Source organism: Beta vulgaris, chromosome 6 (genome assembly GCF_026745355.1).
Source record: "Beta vulgaris subsp. vulgaris cultivar EL10 chromosome 6, EL10.2, whole genome shotgun sequence".
Classification (NCBI taxonomy): Eukaryota; Viridiplantae; Streptophyta; class Magnoliopsida; order Caryophyllales; family Amaranthaceae; genus Beta; species Beta vulgaris.
Genome location: NC_079207.1, coordinates 69913430 through 69927942, shown reverse-complemented (window position 1 = coordinate 69927942; position 14513 = coordinate 69913430). Strand labels below are relative to the sequence as shown.

Sequence of the window (14513 nt, the reverse complement as noted above, 5' to 3'; positions counted from 1 at the left end):
ATACTAATACAAATGAGATTAAAGCAAAAACAAATTCGATAAGGTACAAAACTACAAATAGGTAAAGTTCAGCATATATAAGTACAACTTACCAAAAAATAAAATTCGACAAGGTACAGATAAAGAAAGTTCAGCAAATATAAGTAGAATTTAGTAAAAATAAATCAATTCAACAAAAAATGAGTTCAATTCAACTAAATAAAGTAAAGTTCGAATACAACAAGATAAAAAGAAAATGAGTTCCGAAGATTTGATTACTTCATTTGCCTTTTTATGATCTCTAAAGCAACTTAGTAACTGAAGTGAAGGGCAGCAAGGATTGCACCATAAACACACCAACTTCGTTGCCCCATGAAAAAAAGGAACACAAAACCCTTGACACTTGATCTCGGACAGAAGAAGACAGGCATTTATAAATTCACAGTACGTACCATTAGACATATCTAACTAAATAAAACATCCATATCATTAAGTACGTATCGAATGTTCGCCAAAAGTACTGGCACATACAGTTTAATGCAGTAAGGACCACAGAAGATGAGGTGGTCTCTGAACCTCATGATTGCAGGAAAAGCTCGTCTTTACACCACCAAAAGAACGGCAAAAGACCTTTTCAATGTCAGCATTCAACTGCCAGTAACCAATTTAGGAGAACTGCATTAAGTGATCAGCACAGAATAGGAAAGAAAATGGTAGAAACAGGGTTTTATTACCTGTGAAAAACTAATTTCCCTCTGCCTTTATGACCTCAACTCCGCTATAACAATTGATGCCCAAGTTGGCCATGTTCACGCGATACTACATGTACAATATCAATTGAAACTGCAACTTTATACATCTCCAGAATCCCAGGGTCACGATGTTTTTTCAAATGAAATAATTCATTCATGAAATTTAATTTATCACTAACTAGTATTTTGACTGCCTAATCTGACCTATAACTCTTCACGGCCATCAACCACCTTAAGACCCCAACTGATATCCTCGCAATGTATTACATGAGGCACGAGCTTACCAGTATCAATACCTGTCTTTGCCTTGCAATCCCAGAAGGGTGGCGCGTGAAAGCAAGGCTCAATAGACATGGCTCGACCACAAGCCGGTTCTGGGGTTTTCTTGTCCTCTGGCTTGTACAAGATCCATGGCTTCAACCCTCCAAGACCTTGAGCAACATAGCCAAAAGTAGACCACGCACTTGTCACCAACTTATCACTCAAACTAAGCAGATACATTTCTGCCCAGGCTTTCCTGTTATGATACTTCTTCTCTGTTTGTTGAAACCCTTCATGACTTGGCTGATAAAATCCAACCACTTCTCCAGTAACAGTTGGATGTTCCCAGTACAATTCTTTCAGAGTTTCGGAGTATCCTGCATCCAAGGATGTGGTGAGAACTGCTATGGATCTTGGGTTCTTCAATGAACTGAAAGATGAATAGTCCTTGCTGATTTCAGGGAGTAATTTCTCCTTGGATATACAGGACAGAATTTGATCTTTTACGTGCGGGAACGGACCTGGTCCCTCCTCAAATGTCCTGATCTGGATTCCGATCCTCTCATCTGCCCTGGCTAAGTAAGCATTATAATACCTTGTAATCAACCCCCAAACTTGATTAGTTGGGTGGAGAAGATAGCGACCAAGATGATGAAATATGGTTACTTTTTCAGGAAATAATTTAAATAGTTCTTGCTCAAATGATTGGATCAAATAAAGAGAAGGGACAAAGTAATTGTCAGTTCTCAATAACAGCCACGGAACTTTCGCAAGAAGAGTTTGGTCTTCATCACAGAAGAAAAGCTTGTCATGGTCATTATAATCATGACCCAGATGAAGATATAAATACGATGGTACAGGTAATTCTCCATCTGAGGCATTTAAAAGCTTATTTTGCAGCATATGACCATGGCATCTAGGAGATTTCTGGTGAAAACCCTTGAATTTATTGTTTAAAGGGAAGTCTTGAGGTAAAAACCATGAGGTACTTGGAAATGGCTCACAGAAAAGATCAGTCATGTCAGTTCCTGGGTCAACAAGCAGCACCCGATTTGAGAGAAGAGCATAAAGAAAAGATGCTGTCACTGTCAAAATTCTATTGCCCAAGCCACTGTATGATATCCAGACCACATATTTACATTCTGTAGGCACAGCACTCTGGTTGCCAGACTTCAGTTGTTGAAGAGCTTCAGTGTATGCTTGAGTACCAGGTCCACAGCGCCTGTGAAGCTCTTCATACTTCCGTAGCTTAGAGAGAAGATAAGTTGAAGTCTTGAAAGGTGATACCTTCCGGTACATGAAAGATTGATATCTGCTTAAGCAGGACGCATCATCAAACTCAGAGGACAGAAGTCCACCAAGCAATTTGTCATCCGCCAGATTATCTTCCACAGAGGCATGTGATGACTCTGAAAAAGCAGAAATAAGTCGGTGAGTGACTTCTTGCTAAAATGCAAGATTGCATAATCTGGCTATCCAATGCAATGCGTAAATTTCATAACTTAATAGCACTCGTTCTTAACAAATGAAGATCTTATGTACTAAATGGGAGCTGCCTAACAGAGTGGGGCATCATGGATATAAGAGCAAGAGTCAAGACAGCCAACTAACACAGACAGATGCATTTGCATCAAAAACAGAAACTTGTATGCATTAGAATCAAAAAAATTCACAGAACCAACAAAAAAATATACTCTGCTTGCTTTTAATCCGTGAGATGGACCAAGGTATTACGCACCTTGCTTGGAAGAATCGCCTAGAAACTCTCACAGGTTAGAGATATGACCACAAAAATTTGAGTTTGAAATAAGCTGGGAAAGCAAAGCAGCCTGCGCCCCACAGTATGACGAGTGAAAACCCATACTCAAAGGAGGCTGGGCATCAAAGATAACTTTAGTAAAAATAAGGTAACTATACTGAAGGTGATGCAGCACACTGGTAGAGGTAAGGTTTCGATTAGCAATAAATAGGTCAAGGCTTACATCCGAAGCAAAAAATAATACCTAGAAAATAGTGACAACAGGTCATGCTTATCTTAGCTTCCAAGGAAGACACTCCAGGTGCAAATCATAATGGAAATGCTGGTACCCTCATGATTGCTAAAAAGCAGCTGCTCAGCTGTAGAGCAATTTTTCTGTAACCAAAGCCGGTTTAGAGGAAAGCCTTCCAGTTCTATCATCACCTGGCCTATTCTGAGTATTACACCTCCAGGTTCCTCTACAGGACATGCTTGCTAGAGCTGAGGAATTAGCTTAGATGGCTTAGCGTAGTGTGGGACAGCAGCGAAAAACCTGCTACACCTTTGTGTGTGAGCTATCTGGACTAAAAAAAATCTTCAACTTACTTCCTCATAAAGAAGCAAACAGTTTCCAAATGTGTTTATATATATAGGTCTCTTGGAATTGGGAACTCATATAAGGTTAAAAAGAAAAGGTTGTGACTAGGTGAAAGTGGTATATTCGAGATAATAGAGAAGCAGAGGAAGCAGGTAATATAGATTATTCGACCCAAATGACGACAGCAGTTCTCCCACGGCTCTCCCTTCGTTCAAGCAACACAACTTCCACCTATCTAATCACCAATGTAGTTTAACTAATTTCTTTCATCTCAAGCATACCCTCAGTGGGTCATTCTGCAAAGCATATTAGCACCTCTTCCATCAATCTACCCTCTTTCATGGGAACTGGATTCTAGAGTGCTATGTTGAGGTGAATTGGAGTGCAAGGTACAAAATGGGGGCTGAACCATGAGCTTATATGGTCCAACAAGGATGCTAAGGGAAAGTCCCTCAGAACTAAGGTGAAAAAAATACGCTCTTACGACAAATGCTAAGAAGAGCTCCGCCAATACACTTAGATCAACTGCCTTTCTCAGGTAATGGATATTGTAATGCAGCCATTTGGTTTCATGTGGTGGCTTATTGTTCAGCAGTTTCGACTTTAATTTGTGAAGAAAATGTGCTAGACTAACAATTAACATCACTCCTTGTAGTATCATGAAGGCGTTACTTGCTCATCTAGTCAATAATTACACCAATGTTCTACCAATCACCAAATCAATTAAACTACAATTTTACAGATATCTCATTTGTTGAAAAAGAAAAAGAAAATCGAATCCAAGTTATGCAATCATTAAAGAGTGCATACAACAACCCTTAAAAAACAATATCTTTCAACAATAAAATGCTCAAAATCATCCACCTATAGACATACATATACATCATCGAAAAGAAATAACAAAATCAGTCGATTCCAAGTTATGCAATCATTAAAGAGTGAATACAACAATCCTAAGAAACCATATCTTTCAACATTAAAATGCTCAAAATCATCCACCTATACATATACATATACATCATCGAAAAGAAATAACAAAATCAATCGATTCCAAGTTATGCAATCATTAAAGTGTGAATACAACAAGCTTAAGTAACCATATCATTCAACATTAAAATGCTCAAAATCATCCACCTATACACATACATATACATTGATATAACATAATCAATCGAATCTAAGTTATGCAATCATTAAAGAGTGAATAAAACAAGCTTAAATAACCACATCACTCAACATCAAAAAGCTCAAAATCATCCACCTATACACATACATATACATTGAAGTAACATAATCAATCGAATCTAAGTTATGCAATCATTAAAGAGTGAATAAAACAAGCTTAAATAACCATATCATTCAACATTAAAAAGCTCAAAATCATCCAAATATAGACATACATATACATTATTAAAACCCCTAATATAAACTACTCAAACAAAATCCCTAAACCCCAACATATAAACAAAAGTCAACTCAGAGAGAAAATGCAACTGAAATCCATTACAATAAAGTTGAAGAAAATTTACCAAATGAATGCGATGAGTTACGATCGAAAACCCTAGCATCAGCAAAATGAGAAGAAAGACGATGATCCGATTGAGGTGCGCGATAAACGAAAGATAAAGTAGCTAAAACAGGCAAGATAATGAGAAGAGCAGCGAAAGTTTTAATAAGATTAGAGGCTATGAAATTGAAGGAGAAAAAAGGTCGAGACATTTGAGGTCGAGAAGAATCATCAATGGAGTTAGTGAAATGAGGTTTAGAAGGTGAAAATCGCTTTCTTAGTTCATTTAGATCCATAAATACCATTTGATTGATTGATTTGTTTGTTTTTGATGGAAATATTGATGTTAGTACAGTGTATTTGCTACCGACTACATTTGTAGGAAGAATGAAAGAGAGTTTTATGAGTGAGTGAGTGATGGACAACTATTATCAAAGACAAAACACAAGGGGACAATGTAGCGATGTTGAAGGGTTGAATGGTTTATTTTTAATTTTATTGAGAAGTGGGATGTTTTCTTGGTTAGTTGTAGGTGTAGTTGACTAGTACTAGTAGTGAACTTGTAATTGTAGTTGATGTGGTGGCTTTTATGATCTACCGTTAATTTTGAATGTGTGTAACATTGTCACATGAACATTGATAGTTGAGGTCTTGATGAAGACTGTTTTGGGCCCTTTATGGTTCACTTATTTTACTCTAATTGAGAGTTGAGAGTTTGAGACTAGAGTAATAGTATAAGCTGTGTGAAGAGTAAATGAGTTTATATGGTGGGAAATAGGAATGTTTATTGGGTGTAGGGGTGTTAATCGAGTAAGTCGATCATGAGCAGAGCAGAGAGTTTGTGCGACTTGTGCTTGCTAAGTTTCGAGTCGAGTTTAGTTCACGAGCAGCTCATTTAAAGTTTCAATACACTTGGGTTTTAGGCATTTGGTTATTATATCTTCTTTTCTTTACAATTTTTTTTTTTCCTTTTATACTATATCAATCTATTTTTAATGAGTATTAATGTATGGGTTATGATATATGCTGCCTTTAGGGTTGCATATAAGACATAAATACACTACTTAAAATGGAAATAAGTTGTGACTTTATGGAAAAATTTTACATCAACTGATGTAATAAAGGATCAATTAATGCAACTTATTTTCATTTTTAACTCCTTATATACAGCCCTTAGGGCTGCATATAGCTTTTTCCTTAATGTATTTCTTTATTTCAAAGATAAATTAATTGAAAATAATTGAATTATGTGCAAGGTTATCGAGTTTCGAGCTCAAACTAACTCGAATGGAGTTTTGACCAAGTCAAGTTTGAGCTGCTCAACTTGATTGACACCCCTAATTGGGCGGGGTGGGTGCAAAGGATAGTCCTCCACACCTTCCATCTCCAACCCCACCCTATCATCCACTTGCGAGGGAAATTTTCAAATTCATCCCCGTCCCAATGGGTATGTACTTAAATTCGTCTGCGACACCATGTGTTGAAATTTTCTTGCTTTACTTTATTGATGCCTGATAACTTGGTTCTTGGACTTATGTTTAAATAGAATTTTGGCTTCATATGGAGGAGTATGCATTTCATACACTGTGGATGCTTTTGCAAGTTTGGATATTTGTTCATTTGTCTTCCTGTATATCGGTTGGAAGCTGATATATTTAAATTATTAGTTCAAATATGAAGAGTTGTGAAATTGTTTTATGTATTGTAGGTAAAGGGTTATTCTCTAAGCTCTATTCTTTAATTCTATCTCCTTAGAATTTGCAATTTAGTTACTTGGATTGCTAAATTTCAATGAAACACAACAATTTTCACTAACAATAAAGGTGATCAACGTTGACCTTGGTATCAGGTCCCATTCGATAAAAAAAAATAGCAGGTTTCGAGTATGATACTAGTTATTTCAGCCCATCTAATTTTGAATAAAAAAGGGCTGAATATGGACAACAAAGAATCCAAAATTTCACGCTAGTTTTCGGCCTAGCTAAAAATGACCCAAAAAGTTCACTATGCACAGCCCGACCCGAACAACGAATTTTGGCACTAAAAAAATTGGCATGGAAATTTCGCCCAAAACAAACTTTATTTTTTTAACAAAACTCAGCCCAATACGGCCCATAATATTTTATTTTTGAGAGAACGTGGCCCATAAATTTTAACTAGGTACGCATTAAAATTTAGCCAAATTGGCTAAACAAAGCATCACATATTCATACTTACGTAGGATATGAAAATCACTCAAAGTGTCATAGCATGATATTTGAAGACGCAACGTGTTATCACCATATTTGCCCCCTACTCCCATCATCATTTCACACCCAAGAGGGAAAGTCCTCAACCAAAAAATAAGGAGAAAGTAGATACCCCCAATCATAGGTATCTGTAGGTTGAGCACCTTTTTTAATAAAATTTATAATGACAGGAACATTTGAATAAGTTTGATTTTTTTTATCGAATCATAAAAATTTACTTTCTGCAAATTTCTTCCCTCTTTTCGAAACGAACATCAATTACAACGATTCGATAGACGGCTCATTAGGATAGATTCGATCAACAATACCCCCAGAGACGTATAGGAGGTTTTATCCTCGTACGGCTCGAGAAAAATAATTCAAAGTTAGGTATTATCTAAATTATACATCAAATTAAGTCACGCAACATAGGTTAGTTTATCCCTCATACACGACTCCAAATTTCAGACTGTGCTACATTAGCTTTTCAATAATTTTAAATTTTACATACTTAATTGAGTCTCATTTCAATTTTATACTTTATTTCTCAAACTCTCTTCAAACTCACTCCACAAAAAAAAAAAAAAAAAGACACATGACATTTTTTTACTAACCAAATATATATAATTTGCATAACAAGAGTCTTAAATATCAAAACCCAACTCAAAACTCTATCCAAGACTTTACCCAAATATAGTTGAGTCTTATTCTTATCGAGTCTTACCATAAGACTTTCCTCGAGACTCCCCATAAAACTCCCAAAGACCCCAACTAAACCGCACTAAGAGTGTTCCCGATGGTTGCCCTCCTTGTGGGTTATGAGGAGATAGAGCATAAAATAATACTCCCTCCGTCCCAAAATATAGTTCCCATTTCCATTTTGGGTGTCCCAAAATATAGTTCCCATTTCCATTTTGGGTGTCCCAAAATATAGTTCCCATTTCCATATTTAGTTCCACATTTTTCCGTAATTTGTCTAGAAAAACCGTGTCTCATCATTTATTTGCTTCTTGAATTTTGTTTTTTCCTTAGTTTATTCAACCAAAATGTTACAATTAATGCTCTTTCACCAATTATCTCCATTCTCTCTCCTAAAATCATCTTTTCCCATACAACTTTTATTTAAATAAACAAAAAAATTTTACTATCCCAACTTGCATAAATTACTGTGAAAAAAGGGAAATGGGAACTATATTTTGGGACGGAGGGAGTAATAGTTTATTAGGAGAGAGAAAAAATTTGGCCAAAGAGGAGCAAAGAAGAAAATCGAGGAGAGAGAAAAAATGGTGAGATAGGTAAAAGAGTAAGAAAATAATAAAATAATTAATGACTTCAAATTATAGGGCAACTATTGATTGTGCTCTTACTCTGACGTGTTTTCGCATAATCAGACGACTCTGACGCCAATAGCTACTGTATTCTCGGAACTACACAATCAAAACAAGTCACCTACATAACGAACTTTTTTAACCTCTACGCTTTCTTTCTTTTTGGAAATTTGAAAAAATGCGACACCATAATAAATGAAGTGCTTCGCAGTTGTACTTTGTATATCTATTCTAGGTACTTTCACTTTACAAGAAGAAGATAGAAATTAATTAGTAACAATGGCGCCTTATTAAGGTCTTCTTTCTCTCTCTCTCTCTACTTTTTTTCTATCTACTATGCAAACTAAAACAGCTGGTTTCATTATAGTTTACGCGTTTGACAAACATTTTCCTTGCAAATTTTGGTACAAAATACAATTATTCACAGACATTTTTGCGTGTTCATCTTTTTTATACGCTTTGTTACTTGATCAAAAACAAGCTTATTTATTAATCAAACATATAACAATTTGAGTAACGAGAAATTCATCAATTTCAATTATCAAGTATGTTTCTGTTCAATTCTCAGAATTAGTAGAAATTTTTCACTTCTAGTCCAGAATTTCAGTAGAATTTGATCTTATTCACAGACATTTTTGCGTGTTCATCTTTTATACGCTTTGTTACTTGATCAAAAACAAGCTTATTTATTAATCAAACATAAATCAATTTGAGTAACGAGAAATTCATCAATTTCAATCATCAAGTATGTTTCTGTTCAATTCTCAGAATTAGTAGAAATTTTCACTTCTAGTCCAGAATTTCAGTATAATTTAATCATTTTTTATCATATGATTATATAAGAGAGATTAAATTAAGCTCGTTTTTGCATGGCTGCTAATTTTTATTTGTTACTACTATTATAATTATTATGTTGTTGTTGTTGCTGAAATGGTGGAGTGATGGTGGTGAAGTTGTTGTCGTTGACTCATCATTGCTAATTTTGTTGATGATTTTGCAATCACATTATGCGTATGAGACAACTAATTATAATTGGAATCTATATTGGATATGCTTTAACACAAAATTTTAAGATGTTCATTAGTTTAATTAAATGTTACTTCAAGTTTTTGTGACAGAGTGTGTTTATCAATTATCAAGGCTTAACTTAAATTAGTAATGATTATTTGCTTTATTTAAGAAGTCAATGCAAATTTCAGCTGATTTAATAACATAAGATGATATTTTAGATCTTTGTTTATATTTCTTTGTTGATTAGAATGGTTTTAGAAGTAATCGTGTTATGTATGTGGCTTGACTGATTTTTATCTTATTAATTAAGGAGGTTTCCTCAAGATATTATATAACGTCCGAATTTTGTGGTTTTGGTTGTATTGCAGTTTTTGTATGTTATTCGTTTAGTTGTGTTCAATCAGTGTGAAAACTGAGGGTGTTTTTTCCTTCTGTAGTTTGAATCATAGGAAAAGTGGTGAGAAAATATTGTTTAGCTTTAGAGGAGGTGCTAGAGAAGATTGATTGTCACGATGAAGTTTGGAAAGGAGTACAAGATGCAAATGGTGCCCGAGTGGGTAGAGGCGTACATGGACTACAATGGATTAAAGAGGATATTGAGGGAAATCCGTATGTGTCAAGCCCCAAGAACGCCACGAACACCTTTGAGAAGCTTGCAGCAGCGATTCTCAATGTATAGTCCTTTTAGAGGGGTAGAAGTAGATCCCAGAGGTCGACAAAATGCTGGGGATATTGAGGACCAAGTGATTAAGGTTAGTCCCATTGTAGGAGAGTGTAACAGGACGTTCTATAGGACGAGGCTGCTCTTGCCATCAGAAGAATTAGGTGGACAGGATGAAGTTAAGTTTTTCAAAAAACTTGATGAGGAGCTCAACAAGGTCAATGCTTTTTATCGGGATAAGGTTGATGAAGTTGTAGAAGAAGCAGCTGCATTGAAGAAGCAAATGGATGCTTATATTGCCTTGCGAATTAAGGTGCAAAATCCTAATATTAAAGGTTCTGATGTAGAAGTTGCTATGGAACCCTTAAGAGTGGGAACTCAAGGTAACTAAAATGCCTAATTATCATATTTGACACGCTTACAATGTCTTATTCTTCAAAGTGAACTTCAAGTTTGTACTGTCTTTGCAGAAGCACCTTCTTCAGATAACACAAGTGGTGGCAGGGAAATTACAAGTCCGTGTGACGATGGATCGGATCCCTTGGGGTTCCTTAGTCATGTGAAGATCAATAACACACATCAAGGTCCAATATCTGTGATACGAGGAATTCTGGGAGAATCCAAGGAGAAAGAGTTGAGTTTTAGCAAGGATGAATTGAAACAAGTTGAAGAACGACTAAAAGTTGTCTTTACAGAATTCTATCAAAAACTTCGGCTTCTAAAGAACTACAGGTAGAAAACTGTAAGCTCCTTCATATTAAGGTCATTAACAATTTCAGTATGAAGTAGCTACCAATTTGTTTTCAATCCATTGCTCATCTAATTTCTGCTTCTTGCAAGTTTCATAAACCTCTCAGCATTTGCCAAGATTATGAAGAAGTATGAGAAGGTGAGAGCAGAGGGCCTTTTATGGTATCCTTATTTGTTTTGAGATTTTTAGGAAACTAAGAATTGATACATTAGTTCTTTGTTTACTGATATAATGCATGATGCTAGACCACGCTAAGGTACGCAGCTCGATCATACATGAAAATCGTGGACAAGTCTTACCTGGGGAGCTGCGATGAGGTATGGTTAAATCTATCTATCTACCCTAAGAGCTCCTAACTCCTAAATAATGTTGTTTATCTGCTGCAAAACTATGAAAGATTGCAATATCCAAGTCCCTGACATTTTCCTTTCCAGCTTACACACAATACAAAAAAAAAGTAGCTAGTGATTACTGGAATAAAATGCTGATTGCTGCTGAGTGGAAGTCTTCTTTGAGAATTACACTTGTTTACTTCCTGAGAGTGAGACTATATATGCTGATGATCCTCCATAAAATTCTCTGATTCACTTTGTTATCAATACAGATTATGAAACTCATAAAGGAAGTAGAACACTCATTTGTCAAGCACTTCTTTAATGCTAATCGAAGAGAAGGCATGAAGCCTCTGAGACCCACAAAACGAAGAGAAAAGCACAGAGTAACATTCATTTCAGGTGTGTGCAGTGCAGGATCAATGTCCCTACTCATGTAGTAAATGTCTTAATACTGCATGTAGTATTATTCCTGGATGCAGGAATCCTCCCTAGATATGCTGAATGGAGATAATGTGTTCTGGTTTTTCTGCTGTTCTTTTCAGGCTTCTTTTCTGGCTGCTCAATTGCACTTGTTATTGCCGTTATTCTTATGGTGCGAGCAAGGAGAATTATGGAGAAAGGACAAGGATCCCTTTACATGGAAAACATGTTCGGACTGTACAGGTAATCTAATTCTCTTAAATCGTAGAAGGGTTTTGGTTACAGAAGTTTTCGTTTTTCATTTTTTCCCATCCTCACTAAGAAATCATCTTCATTGCAGCTTATCTTTGTATATAGTTCTACATATGCTCATGTATGCTGCAGACATATACTTATGGAAACGGTATCAAGTCAATTATCCATTTATATTCAATTTTAAGCAGGGAACGGAACTGGGTTATCGAGAAGTTTTCCTTCTCAGCAGCGGACTTGCAGTTTTAGCCCTTGCTTGTTTTTTAGCAAATTTCAACATGCTTATCGGCTTGACAGTCACAGAGAGCATGAACTATGCCAAGTTGATCCCCTTACTAGTTCTTTTGGTAAGAATAAGAATCACATAAATGTTCTCCTAATAGTGAATGTGTTGAATAACTATTTCATCTATAGAAGAGATAAAGCTGAACTGTCTCTAAGCAAATGATAATTGCGGTGCAGGTGTCTCTTGGTATCACATTCTGTCCTTTCAATATCATATATCGCTCAAGTCGATATTTTCTGATTAAATGTTTATTTCGATGCGTATGTGCTCCCTTTTATGAGGTAAATCGAGGAAAAATCTGTATTGGTGCATTATAGAATTTAGATGGTATGTATTATTTATCAGTCATATTATAATATTCTTTCCAGGTCACACTTCCGGACTTTTTCTTGGCAGACCAGATAACAAGTCAGGTTCTCATTCTTTGTCGATTACTTCACCGCTTGATACGTGTATCCTTATTCCTTTGTCTTGCATTGCTGAGTTTTTCTTAATTTACGGTATCAGATTCAGGCAATAAGGACTATTGAATTCTACATTTGTTACTACAGTCAACGAGGTTTCCTTGAAGGACAAAGCAAGTGCCACCACAATGGAGCATACAATGCTTTCTATTTCGTAATAGCCATTATACCATACTGGATCCGTTGCTTTCAGGTGCATTTTCTTCTTCATCATGAGCCAGTTTTGGTTTTATCTACAATAATCTATCTAGATGAAAAGCTCATCATTGGTTCATACCTATGAAATTTTGTCCTCTGAAGAATGACAGTTTTCGTGCTTATGTATAGTGTCTTCGTAGATTGGTTCAAGAAAGAGACTATGTACATGGATACAATGCACTGAAGTATCTTACGGCAATAGTGGCCGTTGTTATGAGAACAGTATATGAACTCAAGAACGGAACACCCTGGTTAGTGATGGCCTTGCTAACCTCAGCTATGGCAGTGGCATATAATATATACTGGGATATTGTGATGGACTGGGGACTATTAAGACGGAATTCGAAAAACTTCTTCTTAAGGGATAGACTCTTAGTTTCACACAAGAGTGTGTACTACTTTGCTATGGTAATTGGCTATAAGTTGGCTTCGCATTCTCACAGCACTTAATGTTGCTTATTTTGTAACTCAAAATTCTGACAAGGCTCATTTTGCAGGTTATAAATGTTCTATTAAGAGCTGCTTGGCTACAGCTTGTTCTAGAGTTTAATGTCAAAGGTCTACGCAAAACAGCAATTTCGACTACTATTTCCTGCCTGGAAATAATTCGTCGTGGGATCTGGAACTTCTTTAGGTATATTCACTGTGTCTGGAAATAATGATGCTGTCTTTGTTCTCCCTTTCAATGTGAACATTGTGATTGCGACCTTTTTATGAGTTATGCTATTCTGAAAATGGTTCTTCAGTGAACATGTGAGGAGGGGGCATTGTGGCTACTCAATGGGTGATCCCTACAATTCTTCCTCACTGTTTAGTGCTGAACAAGTTCACGATATATCTTTTCTCCTTGATCATTTGTCCATGTTCTCTCTAAGACATGAATTTTTTTTGTTGGCAGGTTGGAAAATGAGCACTTGAACAATGTGGGTAAATTTAGAGCTTTTAGATCTGTTCCGCTTCCGTTCAACTACCATGATCGACACGATGCTGGTGATGATGAATATGATGATGAGAAGGACGATTAAGCAAACCAAAAATTCCGTCAACCTGATTATAACGTAAGGTGATACCCCTGCATTGAGGTCTAGCTATTTGAGAATCCTGGAATCATTTGGCTTCCTTAGCCTTGCAACCTGGGAGTTGGTGGTGGGAAGCTACGATACCATTGTTTTATTTAGTGCCCTATTTCCAGGCCTCTTCCTTGTGGGCTTATTAGTGTCAATCATACACCTGACCTGGCCTATATATGCTCAGGGGGAGCATGGTGCGTATATACTGCACAGGTGCGGTCGTGTGTGTAGCACGAGTGGTATGTGACTCGTAAAGGCGCGTCACATACACATGCGCCTAGAAAAACGTCTGTTGGTGTATCTACCTTTATGTATATGTAAGTGTACAATAGATTTTGTAGGCTCTTCATGCTTGTACGAGTTTTTAGTAGCTTTTATGATGGTAATTGGTTGCCAATTCTACAATGCACTCAGAAAATACATACTCGTTCTTTTTACGCTGGAGGTATGTAAAATAAGCATCCCTAAGCATATTGCACGCTTGCTTATATTCAGTTATGAGCTTATAATTCGTGTAGGAAGATCAAGCAAGAAAAAAAGAAAGAAATTGCTGAAAGTTTTTGACTGGATTGTACTGAAGTCTACTTTTGTTTATTAGATGCTCAAAGGTCAAAAGCCTTAAATGTATGAATTTGAAATAGTCATGATTGTATTCTATGTACTCCGTTTCACAA

The 14513-nt window shown here is 36.2% G+C and overlaps 2 protein-coding genes across 7 annotated transcripts; one reads left to right on the top strand and one right to left on the bottom strand.

Moving 5' to 3' along the window:
- Positions 1-129: 129 nt before the first annotated feature.
- LOC104897867 (galactoside 2-alpha-L-fucosyltransferase) lies at positions 130-5341 on the bottom strand. Of its 3 annotated transcripts, none has more exons than XR_790705.4 (3): positions 4858-5341; positions 714-2401; positions 130-630 (listed from the first exon to the last, which is right to left on the bottom strand). XR_790705.4 is itself a non-coding variant. In XM_048646114.2 (3 exons), exons 2-3 carry the CDS (start codon positions 3018-3020, stop codon positions 936-938), a joined length of 1491 nt encoding a protein of 496 aa, XP_048502071.1. In that variant the 5' UTR covers positions 3021-3283; positions 4858-4987; the 3' UTR covers positions 130-935. The 3 variants fall into 3 exon arrangements, 2 of the variants coding, with proteins under 2 accessions (XP_048502071.1, XP_010683128.1); XM_048646114.2 differs by adding an exon at positions 2996-3283 and having other exon boundaries at positions 130-2401; positions 4858-4987; XM_010684826.4 differs by having other exon boundaries at positions 130-2401.
- A 3200-nt stretch (positions 5342-8541) lies between these two features.
- LOC104897866 (phosphate transporter PHO1 homolog 10) lies at positions 8542-14513 on the top strand. 4 transcript variants are annotated; one of them, XM_010684823.4, is made up of 14 exons: positions 8542-8686; positions 9840-10446; positions 10534-10795; positions 10904-10952; positions 11060-11131; positions 11419-11548; positions 11692-11812; positions 11910-12168; positions 12284-12388; positions 12476-12520; positions 12615-12764; positions 12899-13177; positions 13267-13403; positions 13668-14513. In XM_010684823.4, the coding sequence occupies exons 2-14, from the start codon at positions 9915-9917 to the stop codon at positions 13792-13794; spliced, it is 2268 nt and encodes a 755-aa protein (XP_010683125.1). In that variant the 5' UTR covers positions 8542-8686; positions 9840-9914; the 3' UTR covers positions 13795-14513. The 4 variants fall into 4 exon arrangements, with proteins under 4 accessions (XP_010683125.1, XP_048503273.1, XP_010683126.1 ...); XM_048647316.2 differs by having other exon boundaries at positions 8546-8686; positions 9771-10446; XM_010684824.4 differs by lacking the exon at positions 8542-8686 and adding an exon at positions 8739-8936.